At 34.1% G+C, this 15,343-nt stretch overlaps 1 protein-coding gene across 1 annotated transcript in view; it reads right to left on the minus strand.

The window, feature by feature from the left end:
* LOC127844487 (mediator of RNA polymerase II transcription subunit 15-like) overlaps positions 1 to 15,343 on the minus strand; it is a 69,094-nt gene that overhangs the window by 31,003 nt on the left and 22,748 nt on the right. Inside the window, exon 7 of the mRNA XM_052374758.1 lies at positions 15,037 to 15,135. Within this exon, the coding sequence (XP_052230718.1) occupies positions 15,037 to 15,135 (99 nt within the window). The remainder of the gene's footprint in view (positions 1 to 15,036; positions 15,136 to 15,343) is intronic.

Raw genomic sequence — 15,343 nt, forward strand, 5'->3', positions numbered from 1 at the left:
AAGTAAAGAAGTGCGTCCTCGCAAAAAACGCCATCCCGGCCATCATCCCTGGAGGACTGACGAAGCTCCCTCAGCCTCTCGACATCAGCGTTAATCGCTGTTTCAAAATGGTGATGCGGGAGTGCTGGGAGCAGTGGATGTCCTCCAGTAACATTCGTTCACAAACACTGGCCGATTGCGGCGAGCGACTCTTGCGGAAGTCAGCGCTTGGGTCTTGAAGGCCTGGGGTGCAGTAAGCGTGCCTTGTATCGTCAATGGTTTTAGAAAGGCGGAGATACTGCCACCTGCCGCCAAACCCATTGATGATGATACTGTCACTGATGATGACGACGACGACGAGGACAACATACCTCTGGCCACCATTGCGAAAACAATTTTGTCATCATTGGCCGAACTCTTCAACTCAGACATAGAGGATGAAGAGTTCGATGGATTCTCAGATGTCGACGACCAATAAATGATGTGAACTGTTATATTGTGCCGTATATTTTGTATACTTATTGCATACTCTGCCTCTCATTGATATTGTGTTTGTTTGTTGTACTTTGTTATTTTTTGTTACAAATTGTTTAAAAAATCGTAAGGTTAGCTCGTGAAATAAATTTAGCAGACGACTACTTTTTTGTTGCGTTGTTTAATTTACGTTACAGGACTGTATAGTACCCCAATAGTATCGCTAGTAGTGTGTAACCGACTCGGTGTAAAATAAAATTATGTTATAAAAACAGCGAAACAAATTACCGGAAATGGTTATCAAACTCGTGGATTAATGCAATTCTGACTTAAAAATTTGACATTCTGACTTTGGAAAAATTGATTTTGTACATACATAAGACGCTCCGGAGCATACGACGCATGTTACTTTTGCCTGTAAAAAAGTCGCGACTTATACCCCGAAAAATACGGTAGTGATATTTATATGTTGATTTGTTGTTGATAGTTTGTAAAAATATGTTTTGTGTTATTTCAGACAACAAGAATGAATGGTTGCAATTATCATGTGCCTTTCAGTCAAGAAATAGATGTGAAAAACGTTCATTTAATTGGACCTGGAAATCAACCACCACAGATAACAGAAAACCTTTTAACAATAGGTGTTGTTTTAGAATTTGTGAAATTTGATAATAAACAGAAGTTGATTTATAACATGTCCAAATGTAAGTTACTAAGTGTTTAACAATTTGAATTAAGATGCTTTATTTTCTGATTTTTTATTCATTTTTCCTTTCAGATGATATACATTTGTGTGATTCTAGGTTTCAATAAGTAATTCTGATACATTTATGCAGGATACTGTTACATTATTGTTAACATTATTATATTATGTTGGTTATCTGGTTTATCAAGTGAAAACAAGTTATTTATATAAAAATAAAGCTTATTAAGACTTATGAAGGTACTTGTTGTTATTTATGTATTAATTAAGTTTATTAACATACTTCTTAAAGAAATAAAAAAATACAGTCAATACCATCATTCATTAATGTAGTAATGTTCTTTAAATTATTGTTATTATTAATAAAGTCGGAATAACTGGCAGTTTTCACACTGCGATAAAGTTGCACAACTTTTTTGGGGCCAGTGAAACCCCTGAATATACTATTCCTACAAGGAAGATATGATTTTATTACATTATTCAAGGACATTTTCATAATATTTAAGTGTTAAACATGCTTTTACTATACTTATGCATTGATTTCTGAATTTCACAGTTTGTACAAGTTTGCGACTCGTTTTTTTCACAATTTTCAGTAGTTCGCAACTCATTTTTTCACAATTTTGAAAAGTTCGCAACTCATCTTTCACAAAATGAGGGGGCCAGGGCCGCTTCACAAAATCAGGAAAAAAAGCCCTGGTGGGCAGGTCAGATAACTATGTCCATTTAAAGCTTATTACTTCCCTTGACTTTGTTTTTTTGACCCTAGACCTTGAAGGATGATGTTCAACTTGAAATTTTACCACAAAAAATGTGCAGCTCCATGAGATACACATGCATGCCAAATATCAAGGTGCTATCTTCAATACCGGTTTTTAAAAAGTTATGGCCAATGTTAAGGTTTTAGCATGACGCCTACGGCGGACGTCGGACAACAAGCTGGCTATGACAATAGCTCTGGTTTTCTCCGAAAACAGCCTCGCTAAAAATCCAGGAGTCCTAGTTGGATGGCTCAAACACCAAAGAATGGCAATACAACATTTTATAGAGTTGTGTTTGCAAACACAATTACTCTTTATCTTGAAGTGATTTGTTTCCTATTCCTTGATTAGTGCTCAAAATGGAAATAAATGTTTAATGAGGAAACAAGAGATGTGTTTGTCAGAAACACAATGCCCCCTTATGCGCCGCTTTTTTTATTGACCTTGAAGGATGACTTTGACCTTTCACCACTCAAAATGTGCAGCTCCATGAGATACACATGCATGCCAAATATCAAGGTGCTATGTTCAATACAGGTTTTTTTTCTCCACTTTTTGGGAAGATAGCCCATGGCTTTGGAATTGGGAATTTTATCGGTATTTTCATGAAATTGGGAAAATAAATTCATTAGCCTTTTTTTCCACACGAAAAGTCCACTGATTAGGGAAATACTAAATTTGATTTTACTCTTTATAATCATTCAAATTAAAAGAAAAAATCATATAATACTTTGTTAGATGTAATTGAATTAAAATTGAGATAAAATACACATAAGACTTCTTTCTAAAAAAAAAAAAAAAAAAAGAAGATTTTTTTTTTGTTTTTTTTTGGAAATTGGGAATTTTTTTGCCACATTTTGGGAAAAAAGTATACTTTTTGGGATTTGGGAACATAGCCGAATTTCGGCTATAAAATCGGGCCAAAAAAAACCCTGCAATATTTCAAAAGTTATTGCAAAACTGAAATTTACTGTACAGTAAAGTTTTGGGACAGAATGACAGACAGAAAGACAGGCCAAAAACAATATACCCCCAATCTATCGATCCAGGGGCATAAAAATTAATTTACTTAAACAAGGGAGAATCTTGATTGAATGTTAAGAAACACACTGTTAACTGCTAATGGACCTCTTCATATAAATGCTCACGCAAACACAGCCTGCATGCATCAAATAAAGGGTGAATTTATAGTGTACTGAAAAAATAGTTTAAGTATTATTTATTTCTGTAATTTATAACCTGCCATTTAAGATAACAATTCAATTAAATTATGACAGAAAAACTATAAAAACACAACTACAAAACAAAGTTCTCATTTGTAGATTGTTCTACCGGTAGCTAATAAATGCCACAAATAAATGCCACAAACATTCGCATTTAAAAACAGCTAGGACAATTACTTCACAACCAAAGCAATAACTTGTCAACACTTTCCATACCCATTTATCTGTATGAGACACATGACACATTCCATATTTCTGGCAGAGGACAAGTACATTCTCAAACTCCATCAGACAAGAGAATGCATGCCATTATCACAGGTGGAAGTAACGTACCCAGGATAGTATTTTTCATATATATATTTTTAGGAGCCCAATATATTCAAATAAATATATAAAATCATGTTTAATGAGAAAAAAATTGACAAAGAGCCATGAAAAAAAAATCCCCATCCTCTGATATTGGAATCATAATTATGATTTCAATATCAGAGGGTGGGGATTTTTTTTCATGGCTCTTTGTCAATTTTTTTCTCATTAAACATGATTTTATATATTTATTCGAATATATTGGGCTCCTAAAAATATATATATGAAAAACACTATCCTGGGTACGTTACTTCCACCTGTGGCCATTATCTGCAAAGGAATCTGACATATCTCTCTTCAGGAATGACCTTTGACATTCATTAAAATTTTCTACCAGTGTCAGTTTCAAATGCTGGAAAAAAAACCTCCTGGATAAAAACCCTCCCGTCAGTTGTATAGGGGCCGAACAAAAACCCTCCCATTAAAAAACGGGGGCGGACAAAAACCCTCCTGTGAAATCTGAGCCAAGAATTCAAGTACCAACGATTATTTAAAAAATTTAATTCGAAATCGGTCATTTTGAATTTCATTTCCAACAATGTCTTTTGTTGTCGGTTATCCGAGAGAATTATGTTTTGTAATAATTACTTCACTTCAGTAGGTCATATAACACTATATCTAATATAAATATTTCCGAATTGAAAATGTTTTTGTTATTTTCCACCCATTTGACGTAATTTATATATGTTTGAACTAAGATTTTTATGATTACTTAGTATGATAAGAACTATGATGTTCATGATTACTAAGTATGAATAACAAGTAGTGTGTTTATATAAATTATATAAAATATCAATTTGTGCGCCATCCAGTGCATTAAGAAAACACTAAAGTGGTGTATCTTTTTTTATTCATCATCGTTAATTGACAAAAGCCCTCCCGTGAAAAAGTAACACAAGCTTCCCAAGACATTCTTTATTTTGTTTTATACAGATAACAAGTATTATGAAGTCTAGACAGTATAATGATACATAAAATGACCTTAAAACATAATTAACTGATTTTTCGGATTAATGAATGCAACATTGTGTGAAGCAAATACATTTGTCGGTGTTTAATTGCTTTAACCGGTAATTGATTCTGTGATTAAACTAATTAAAAACTAAAAGTAGTTGCAGATTCACAGTTTGCTATTTTGAGTTAATTTTTCGGATTAATGAATGCAATACTGTGTGAAGCAATTACATTTGTTGGTGTTTAATTGCTTTTATGGGATGGTTTTTGTCCGCAGTTGCAGATTCACAGTTTGATATTTTGATATATATTATTGTATGCCATTAACTAGTTCATTGTAATGATTAGCTGATTAGCAATTGAAAACATTACAGTCAAAGATAAATTAAATCAGTAATTCAGACAAATTAGTTACATGCAAACGCATTGTTAGTTGTTAACAGAATTTCACTTTCAATTTCGCAAGGTTAAAAGCACGTTTTTTGCATGAATGCGTGTATGACGCGATTAAATGTTGCTCTGTATCGTATTGCATTCAATCTAAATTTATATTCACTTGTCTATAAATGGCCTCATTTTATGTTTTAATTGATGTTGTTATTATATTGGATTAATGGATATATATGCACATTAGAAAAGCGGTATGCATACAGTTAATCGATACACATTTTCTTCTTTCAATTTCACACCCCTGAAAACACAATACTCCCACTTGGTAATTTTTTCGGATTAATGAATGCAACACTGTGTGAAACAATTACATTTGTCGGTGTTTAATTCCTTTCACGGGAGGGTTTTTGTTCTCCCCCGTTTTTTCATGGGAGGGTTTTCGTCCGCCCCCCATTTATTCATGGGAGGGTTTTTGTCCGCCCCTTATGAAAATGACGGGAGTTTTTTTGTCTGGGAGGGGTTTTGTCCGTATTCTGTCAGTTTCATCTTGTATATATTTCAAGTAGTATTGTATCACATTCACTAATTAAGGCCATTATCCCTAACAAATTTGCTATTATACTTGGATGACAGGACAAGATTTCAAAGATACGCCCCTTAAGAACAGATGGTGTTGCATGAATGCCTTTTTTTTAAGGATGTCATTAATTTTCCTTAAAACCAGAATAAGTATATGATAAAAGAAAAGGTATTGCAACAAAGCTCCAAACAAATTATATATTCATAATAATTGTTATATCAATTTATTTGACAAATAAATGTGGGAAAGCAGACATAAATCTTTGTTCTGTTCAATTAAGGCTTACTGTAAATACCAAAAATATTAAACAAATACAGGTGTCTGAAAATGTATTGACTATCTTACAAGATTGTAAGACAATTTGATACAGGTTTGCGAAATGTAAAACGTCAATTGCATAAAAGACTAATATCAAGTGCTTGTAAATTACCAATAAGTATTAATTACTTTTATGAATATTTGCATGTTATTACAAATGATTTCAGATGCTTTATTTTGTATAGAAAGTTACTCCAAGGCACTTTTTTTGACCAACAGGTTAAAAGATGAGTATTTGATTTACCAATACTCTAGTATGTTCATGAAATTAATACAACAAGACTATTGCCAAGCAATATAGTCCCCTACCGGCTCCACCATTGTCAGAAATTCCACCATTGTCAGAATTTTTCGAATTTGTTTTTATTTGTTGCCATAGCAACCAGAATTTTTGACGTAGGAACACAATGAAATGACGTGCATAATGTCCATATTGCCATCTATCCATGTTTCAAGTTTCATGAAAAAATATTCAACACTTTAAAGTTATCGCAGGATCCAGAAACCACCATTTTCAGCAGTATTTCTAGTCTATTTGTTGCCATAGCAACCAGAATTTTTTATTAGGAACAAAATGAAATGACGTGCATAATGTCCATATTGCCATGTTTTAAGTTTCTTGAAAAAATATTAAGAACTTTTAAAGTTATCGCAGGATCCAGAAAAGTATGACTGACTGACAGACAGACAAACCATAAGTCCCCTCCGGTGGGTGAAACTGGTAGAGGACAATAAAATAAAACTCTGCGATCTATGAATTTGGTCTGTGGTTGTCGTTGTCTAACACTTTCAATTGTTTGTATAAATAAAGGGCTGGATTACATTCTGGAGTGGATAGTAATTGTCTTACGTATCTTTTTTGGGTGAAACCATTTGTTTTTTTACCCGTATACATGTCATGAGTATTTATTCAAATGAAATGGGCCTAAGGCATTCATCTGCTAGGTTTTATTACCTTAATCCGGTAAAAAAAAACGCATGATGAAAGCGACATCAGATTAGTGAGAAAAAGGGAAGAAATCTGGTAAAATATAGCAGTAAAATGAACTGTCTGAAAATTTGGAGTCATAAATAATGAAAAAACCCGTATGTAAAAAAATTAGGTGTCAAGAAAATAATTATTTTGGCAAAAAAGGGGGTGTCCCAAAACTTAGAGTAATTACCGTTTTTAAAGAAACCTGATTCAGAAGTGCATTTGCATTTTCTTGCTGTTTTTGTATGGCATAAATAGTAAAATACTTTACAGTCTCCAATGAAACGTTTGCTTTATTTACTGTAAATAAATCAAAGATTTAATTTAAATTGCAGTTCTTTGAGGAATGATGCTTTTAGTGCCTCATAAACCAGGTTTACGTCACTTGAGTCTTAACAAGTCAAAACAAATTAAGATGATATCAAATTTGAATGAAACATCTTCAATTTTACAGATCATTAATATAAATGGAAGAAATCTTTCACGGAAAGGCAAACTGCACACCCAAGTATTGAAAACAAGAGCGACATGGGGGCCATGAGGTCGCTCTCCTGAGTGGAAGTAACCTTATGCAAGGCTTGTCAATGTTTTTTTTGTGAAAAGAAAGGGTTTGTTGTTTTGGCAGATATAAAAATATATGCTTTACAAGTAAATTTTTGTGCTTGTTACTGTTTTTTTTTAAATAGACATTTGTGTCCCATTGCACTAAAGGTTTATTTTGGATAAAAGTGATATGAGGACAGTAATTTAAGAATGAGCATAATCAGCAAAAGAAAATGGAAGTACATTTTTCCACAAAGTGTTGTCCAGCTTTGAGATCATGAGATAAGCATCTTTGGTTGTTATAAGTGATGACTATTTAAAACTTGTTTTTGTAAGAACAGCTTTAGAATGGATTGAATGTTCATGAAATAATTTTTGCATAATTAAATACAATATGTTGCTGTGTTATCATATACCAAAGTAGCTTATAAGTAAGTAAATGAGTATGAGAATAGCTACTAGAAATTCAACATTGATCTTCTTTTAAGGTACCAAATTTCTGACACTTAATCTTTCTCATAATTACAATTGTGGGCACATATATGCAATAATAGAAGTTAAAACACGCAAGAAATTTGAAAATTTATCATATCAAAACAACTGTCAAACTATAAGTAATTCAAATGCAAAAAAATGTAGCAAAAATTATTATTTTTGCAAAAACTACGGCCAAAACAACTTAGCTACAAGGTATTATACAAAACAGTGCTTTGAGTTGTGTTTCTTAGAAAATTGCATTTATTGTTTGTTTTTTATTACCCAATAGTTTAAATTTTGGAAAAAGTTTGTTTGAACTACCAGAACAATTTTCAAACTTTCTAGCATTTCAAGTGCTCTTGGCTTGGGCAAACACATGGATATGAGCCGTTATCTGCAAAAATGAGGCTTAATGCATGTGCATAGTGATTTCCCAGATTAATCTGTGCAGTCTGCAAAGGCTTAATATCAGGGCAGGGCTCAACATTAACATAAAAACCAACTTGCCTTGCTGGGCAAGTACTTAAAAAATCTACTTGCCCTTAACGTAAAGCCATTTGCCCAAACATGAGATATCACATTAACTGTTAACCTCATATTTTTTAGCGATGATCAAAATGATCCACCACAAAAACTTTTTTATTTTTGCACATTTCACAAAATGATTACAGCAATTAAAGTCTAATAAAAGTCTAAATTAAATGCTTTGTTCTTTTTTGCACTTGCCTGGGCGGACAACTAGATTATAAAGTAACTTGCCCTGACTCAACTTTTACTTGCCAGGGGCAATAGGACAACCGTTAATGTTGAGCCCTGCAGGGACAACAATGTTTGCATTTATGATATTTTTGGTTTAAAGGATTCTCTTCTTAGCACAAATCTAGTTAAGGCAGAAAGTATGTTCTTGATAAGCATGTGCAGAGTAATCATGGATGATACTTTTGCGCACACGCATTAAGCCCTGTATTCCCAGAGCGAGACTTATCTATTTTACGAGGCTCAGGTTGCAATCCTGCCAGGAAAGGAGACAGGTATACCCACTCATGTCAGAGCTGAATGCTTCACAGGCAGCCAACGGCTCATCAGAGAAATGTGCTGATCTCCAGATGTAGCACTTTCAACAATCTCTACACTCTTTATTAGACAATTATCTGCAACAGGATTACTACTTCTTTTCCTTAATGGCTATACAAATACAACATGATATCTTTATGTCAATTACTTAAATATCAAGAGATATACTTTATTGTAGGTTTTTGCAAATGTATTTTCAATTACAAAGTGCCATGCAGAAGTAGAAAAAAATGAAGGAATTTGATCATAGTTAATGGAAATTAAATTACTGATTATACATTCCTCTAAATTATATATTTGCAACATCAGTATTACAAGAAGAGTTCTAAGTTTTCTTAGATTTGAACTTAATATTCGAAGGTGCCAATGCAATTCTACATAGCTTACGGAGGAATCTATGATCACAAAGGGAAAAGGGTGCTGCTAACAAGGGGCAGGATGAATACTGGACATTAGTGTGGTGACATTTTATAAAACAAGAGCACCGCCTTGCGGGTGCAGACCGCTCATCTATTTTCTTTTTAAAGGTGAAGGGACTCTCATTTTTAATCACAAAGGAGGGAGGGGTGGAGTAAAGAGGGGTGTATAGTGTGGGGGTGTGGACATTTATTACATAATCTTCCAAAAATGCGAAAAAAATGCGAAAAAAAAAAAACTTCGGGGAGGGGGGGGGGGGGGGGTATAGTGTGAGGGTGTGGTGGTAATTTGTGAGGTGATCTTAAAAAAAAAAAAAAAAAAAAATTAAATTAGGGCGGGGGGGGGGGGGGATTCGGGTTGGGGGAGAGGGGGGTGATTCTTGGGTGAGATGGTTGGAGGGTATTTCAAACATAAAATAATAAAAATAAATAGTTGTGTTTTTTAACCGTTTAAAAAAAAAAATTGGGGGGGTGGGGGGGGGGGGGTATAGTGTGAGGGTGTGGTGGTCATTTGTGAGATGATCTTAAAACAAGGGACAAAATTGTCACAAAACCAGGTTTTCATTGTGAAAAAAAAATCTGATAAAGGGAGAAAACTCAAACTGAACTTTTGAAATGACCAAAAAAAATTAACCCCCTTTGTAAGTTTTTTTTTTTTTTAAATCTATTTTTAGTCGTGGCGACCTTGACATTGGAGATATTGACGTGATTCTTTCGTGGGACACACCGTCCCATGATGGTGAACAAATGTGCCAAATGATTTTAAAATCTCACAATGAATGACATAGTTATGGCCAGGACAAGCTCATTTATGGCCATTTTTGACCTTTGAACTCAAAGTGTGACCTTGACCTTGGAGATATCGACGTAATTATCTCGCGCGACACACCGTCCAATGATGGTGAACAAATGTGCCAAATGATTTTAAAATCTGACAATGAACGACATAGTTATGGCCCGGACAAGCTTATTCCGCCAGCCCGCCAGCCAGCCAGCCCGCCAGCCAGCCCGCCCGCATTCGCCAATCTAATAACCAGTTTTTTCCTTCGGAAAACCTGGTTAAAAAAATAATAAATAAAATAAATAAATAAAAAGGGGGGGGGGGGTATTCGGGGGGGGGGGGGGGGGGAGGGGGGGGCACGGGGGATGGTTTGGGAGGAGTCTATTGTGGTATGTCAGGTAAGAGTAGTTTTGTCAAAGTATCAATCAAATCTAATCATAAATAAAGAAGTTATGGCAATTTTAGCAAAATTTAATAATTTGACCTTGAGAGTCAAGGTCATTCAAAGGACAAGGTAAAATTCAACTTGCCAGGTACAGTAACCTCATGATAGCATGAAAGTATTTGAAGTTTGAAAGCAATAGCGTTGATACTTAACAAGTAAAGTGGATCGAAACACAAAATTTAACCATATATTCAAAGTTACTAAGTCAAAAAAGGGCCATAATTCCATAAAATTTCTAAGTATGAAAGCAATATCTATGATAATTTAGGGGTAAAGTGGACCAAAACACAAAACTTAACCAAATTTTCTATTTTATAAGTATAAAGGGCCCATAATTCTGTCCAAATGCAAGTCAGAGTTACATAACTTTGCCTGCACAGTCCCCTTATGATAGTTAATAAGTGTTGCAAGTATGAAAGCAATAGCTTTGATACTGAAGGAATAAAGTGGACCTACACACAAAACTTAACCAAATTTTCAATTTTCTAAGTATAAAAAGGGCACATAATTCTGTCAAAATGCCAGTCAGAGTTACATTACTTTGCCAGCACAGTCCCCTTATGATAGTTAGTAAGTGTTGCAAGTATGAAAGCAATAGCTTTGATACTTAAGGAATAAAATGGACCTAAACACAAAACTTAACAAATTTTTTTAATTTTCTAAGTATAAAAAGGGCACATAATTCTGTCAAAATGCACGCCAGAGTTATCTAACTTTGCCTGCCCAGTCCCCTCATTACAGTTAGTAAGTGTACCAAGTTTGAATGCAATAGCATTGATACTTTCTGAAAAAAGTGGACCTAAACACAAAACTTAACCAAATTTTCAATTTTCAAAGTATAAAAAGGGCACATAATTCTGTCAAAATGCCAGTCAGAGTTACATAACTTTGCCTGCACAGTCCCCTTATGATAGTTAGTAAGTGTTGCAAGTATGAAAGCAATAGCTTTGATACTTAAGGAATAAAATGGACCTAAACACAAAACTTAATCAAAATTTTCAATTTTCTAAGTATAAAAAGGGCACATAATTCTGTCAAAATGCACGCCAGAGTTATCTAACTTTGCCTGCCCAGTCCCCTCATTATAGTAAGTAAGTGTACCAAGTTTAAATGCAATAGCATTGATACTTTCTGAAAAAAGTGGACCTAAACGCAAAACTTAACCAAAATTTTCAATTTTCTAAGTATAAAAAGGGCACATAATTCAGTCAAAATGCACGCCAGAGTTATCTAACTTTGCCTGCCCAGTCCCCTCATGATAGTTAGTAATTGTACCAAGTTTGAATGCAATAGCATTGATACTTTCTGAGAAAAGTGGACCTAAACACAACACTTAACCGGACGCCGACGCTGATGCAGACGCCGACGCCAAGGTGATGACAATAGCTCATAATTTTTTTTCAAAAAAAAGATGAACTAAAAATGTTAACATGTCTAAGTCCAAGGAATTTATAAGGTAAACACTTGCAAATTTAGGTATTTTAGTAAAAAGTTCATGTGCCATGTAATATATAAAAACGTATTTTAAATTGACTAAAAGGATCACACTTTTTGTGTTGACCAACCTATAGGGGCAAGACGGGGGAAATGAGCAGAGCCCAGACCCCTGATATGACTCTAGATCTTTCCCTTATAAATAAAAATAACTCCTAACATAACACAGTTTTTAAGTAATACTGAGCTGTTTAATTTGGTGTAGATTTTATATTTTTTGTGCTTTTAAAACAATCTAAGTCACAGCATAATACCTCCTTGCACATAAAACAAATATCTTCAACGACAAACACATGGTCTGAGGCATCATATGTAAAGACAAGAATCCTTCTACCAAAATTCCTGCTACAAACACATATTCTATTAATTTACTTTGCAGACATGGTACTGCTCATAACCAATTAGCCAAACAATTCTGGAAAACTGCTTTCCTCATTAATCTATTGTGTTCCCATGGAAACAGCAGGGTAGAAAGCAAGGTAAGAGTTTCCAGTTGATGTGAATTTGCAAACATTTGACTTTTTCTCTTCATTGTTATCCAAAACAAACCCTTGAGTTCAAACAGGAACCACACGAAATTCTTCCTGCCAAAGAGCTAAAACAAATGCCCTTAGAAAAAGCACAATCTTACATTGAAAGAAAACCAAACTCATTCACTCATTTTCATAAATGTACACGTGTTTGAATGTCTCACACGCAATTTCTTCTATGTTTTACTTCTTGTAATATACATAACCTGGTTTTGAGAAAACAGGGCTTAATGCATGTGGGTAAAGTTTTGTCCCAGATTAGGGACAACATTTTCAGCCTGTACTGGATTTTGCTACGAATTGTCATCCTCTTAAGCAAAAATACCATAAAAGCAAAAAGTGTCATTCCTGATAAAGCTGTGCAGACACAAATACTTAAAAGCCTGTTTTACTAGTGTGCATCAATTCTACGGCTGTAACGAATACACTAGGTAACGAATACGATACGTATCACGAATACAGGGTGGCGAATACGAATATTTATTCATGAATATGAATTTCAATGAACAAAAGGAATACTGACAACTTGACATGACATTATATAGTATGAAACTATAAGTATTTGTCAATTTGTTTAATTGAGTATCATTGCATACTGAAAATATGAAACATAACACTTTGAAATAACAAAACACTGACTAGAACTGCTTAAAATTTGAACACAGAGCCAGACGAACAACGTGTATTTGGCAGGCAGGTCAACGATATCAATAGCATTTCCTTTGCTACTAGGCTCCATGTTTGTTGATAATTTGCATGATCATTGGCGTAAAGATAAACAAAAAAGAAATTCCATCTGCCAATCTTTTGTGTTTATGTTTGAGCATCAAAGCACTCGTATTTGCCTAAATAAACATTAAACAATCAGCGAAAGATATTTCAATTCAATGTAGTAAATATTCAACCGGTGCCCGCCATTATTGTTGATAATCTCACTGTGTAACATAGTGGGTGGGGTAAACATGATGAAAAACACTGGAATTAGGAGAAGAACATTTAAATATAGGGGTTTATTGTATGAACCTTCATTTGAAAGGTAACATAAGATGATTAAACTTTCAAAATCAAAACCACATTGTTTGTATTTGCCAAATATTCGTTTCAGGAGCTGGCGAATAACGAATACGATTCGTCCACAGCTGTATTCGAGTAATTCGAATATTCGAATGTAGTGTTACAGCCCTAACAAATTCATTATTTTGCTTTGAAGACGTGACATGATTATGAAACAGTTGATCAAAGACAAAACTACTTGAAAGAGTACTCTTGGTTAACATTGAAATCTTTAAGAAAACTCAACAAATAATGATTTACCATAAATCAGAAAACTACTTGAAAGAGCCCTTTTTGCAGACATGTTACTTTTTGTGAGAAAGCTGTTATTTTTTATTTCTTACAAATCTATAGTGTTTTTAATCCATATACCAAGAGATAAATCTTGCAAGGAATCAATTCAAGATGCAGCTTTTTTGAAGTTGTATATCTACAGTATAAATTACTAAAAGTATAAAACAATTTAAAGATTGTACAAGGTGAATTCATATCCATAATATTGAATGTTTAAATGAGTAACAAATGATTGCTTTTCTTTTTAATATCACTTAAAATATAATTAAAACAGAATTTTGTCAACAATAGGATTGGAATGTAATTTGGATAACAAATTATAGCTGAGCGAATTGACTTTGATATGAACAATATTAATTCCATAGACAGAGAACTGCATTTTTAATTCTTATATTAGTAGAGTGTCTATCTTTCAAAAGTCTACAAATAGGTACAAACAATTTGTTTGCATTTAAACAGTGGTCATGCTGCAACCAGAGGACTGGTTTTGTACTCAATGACTTTGAGGCGTTTATACAATTTAATTTTGTTTGTTTCGTTGGATTTTTCACTATTTTCCAGAGCATTTCAGTCATATCATTGTTATCGGGTATTCAACTCTCATTTTCCTGGGAGAGCTGGTTCTGACCAGACTAAGACCACTTTGAAATAACTGACAACTACTCTACTTGCACTCTGAAAACAAACTGCTGCAACTGTACAAAATGTCATTGGTTTCTTGTGACAGCACGACAGGTTACCTTGTGAATATTAGGAGAGAGATCAAAATGTGAAACACTGAATGTCAAAAGCAAGCTAAGAGCAAAGCTGATGGATTCAATATTTGACACAAACAACTGCAATTAATTTTCAGTGCAAGGGAGAAAACTCCACATGTACAACCTTGTTATTATCTATATAACTAAGAAAATGATTGTATCCATGTTGAAATCTTCGAATGTATCTGAGATATAGCCCTGGTAGACTAACATCATCTTTAACTATATTGCATATCTCCAGATACGCAAAACATGTCATGATTTATCCCTTTATAACCAGAACAGTAGAACAACTGGTTGATAATTCACACCCAGGACAGTTTATTAACTGGTTGTTAATTTTCATGCCAAGAGGAATAAATCACCTTAAGTACAAAGAAGGCTGATAGACTCCTTTGGCTTTCAATGGACACAATGTCCCAGGTCTGATAACATTATTATTATACTCACCATAGTCTTTACGGACCATGGAGCACTCTGGACTATTGCTGGGGTAATCATTTGGGACCGTGATCAGTATGGGGGGAACACCAGGCAGGTTGTCATCGTCTGCAAATGAAAATAAATGCAAAAATGGCCCTTGAACCTGATTACAGACTCAATTTGTTCATAAATCCCCCCCCTACTTAATCCCACTAACTGTAAATAGTAGCATGTAAGATTTTTTCTTTTACTCCACTAACATTGCCTTCTACAACAAAAAATAAACACAACTCTGCTTGCCAACTTAGTTAGAACAGCCTTCTTTTGAACTTGA

This window comes from Dreissena polymorpha, chromosome 1 (assembly GCF_020536995.1).
Source record: "Dreissena polymorpha isolate Duluth1 chromosome 1, UMN_Dpol_1.0, whole genome shotgun sequence".
Lineage (NCBI taxonomy): Eukaryota > Metazoa > Mollusca > Bivalvia > Myida > Dreissenidae > Dreissena > Dreissena polymorpha.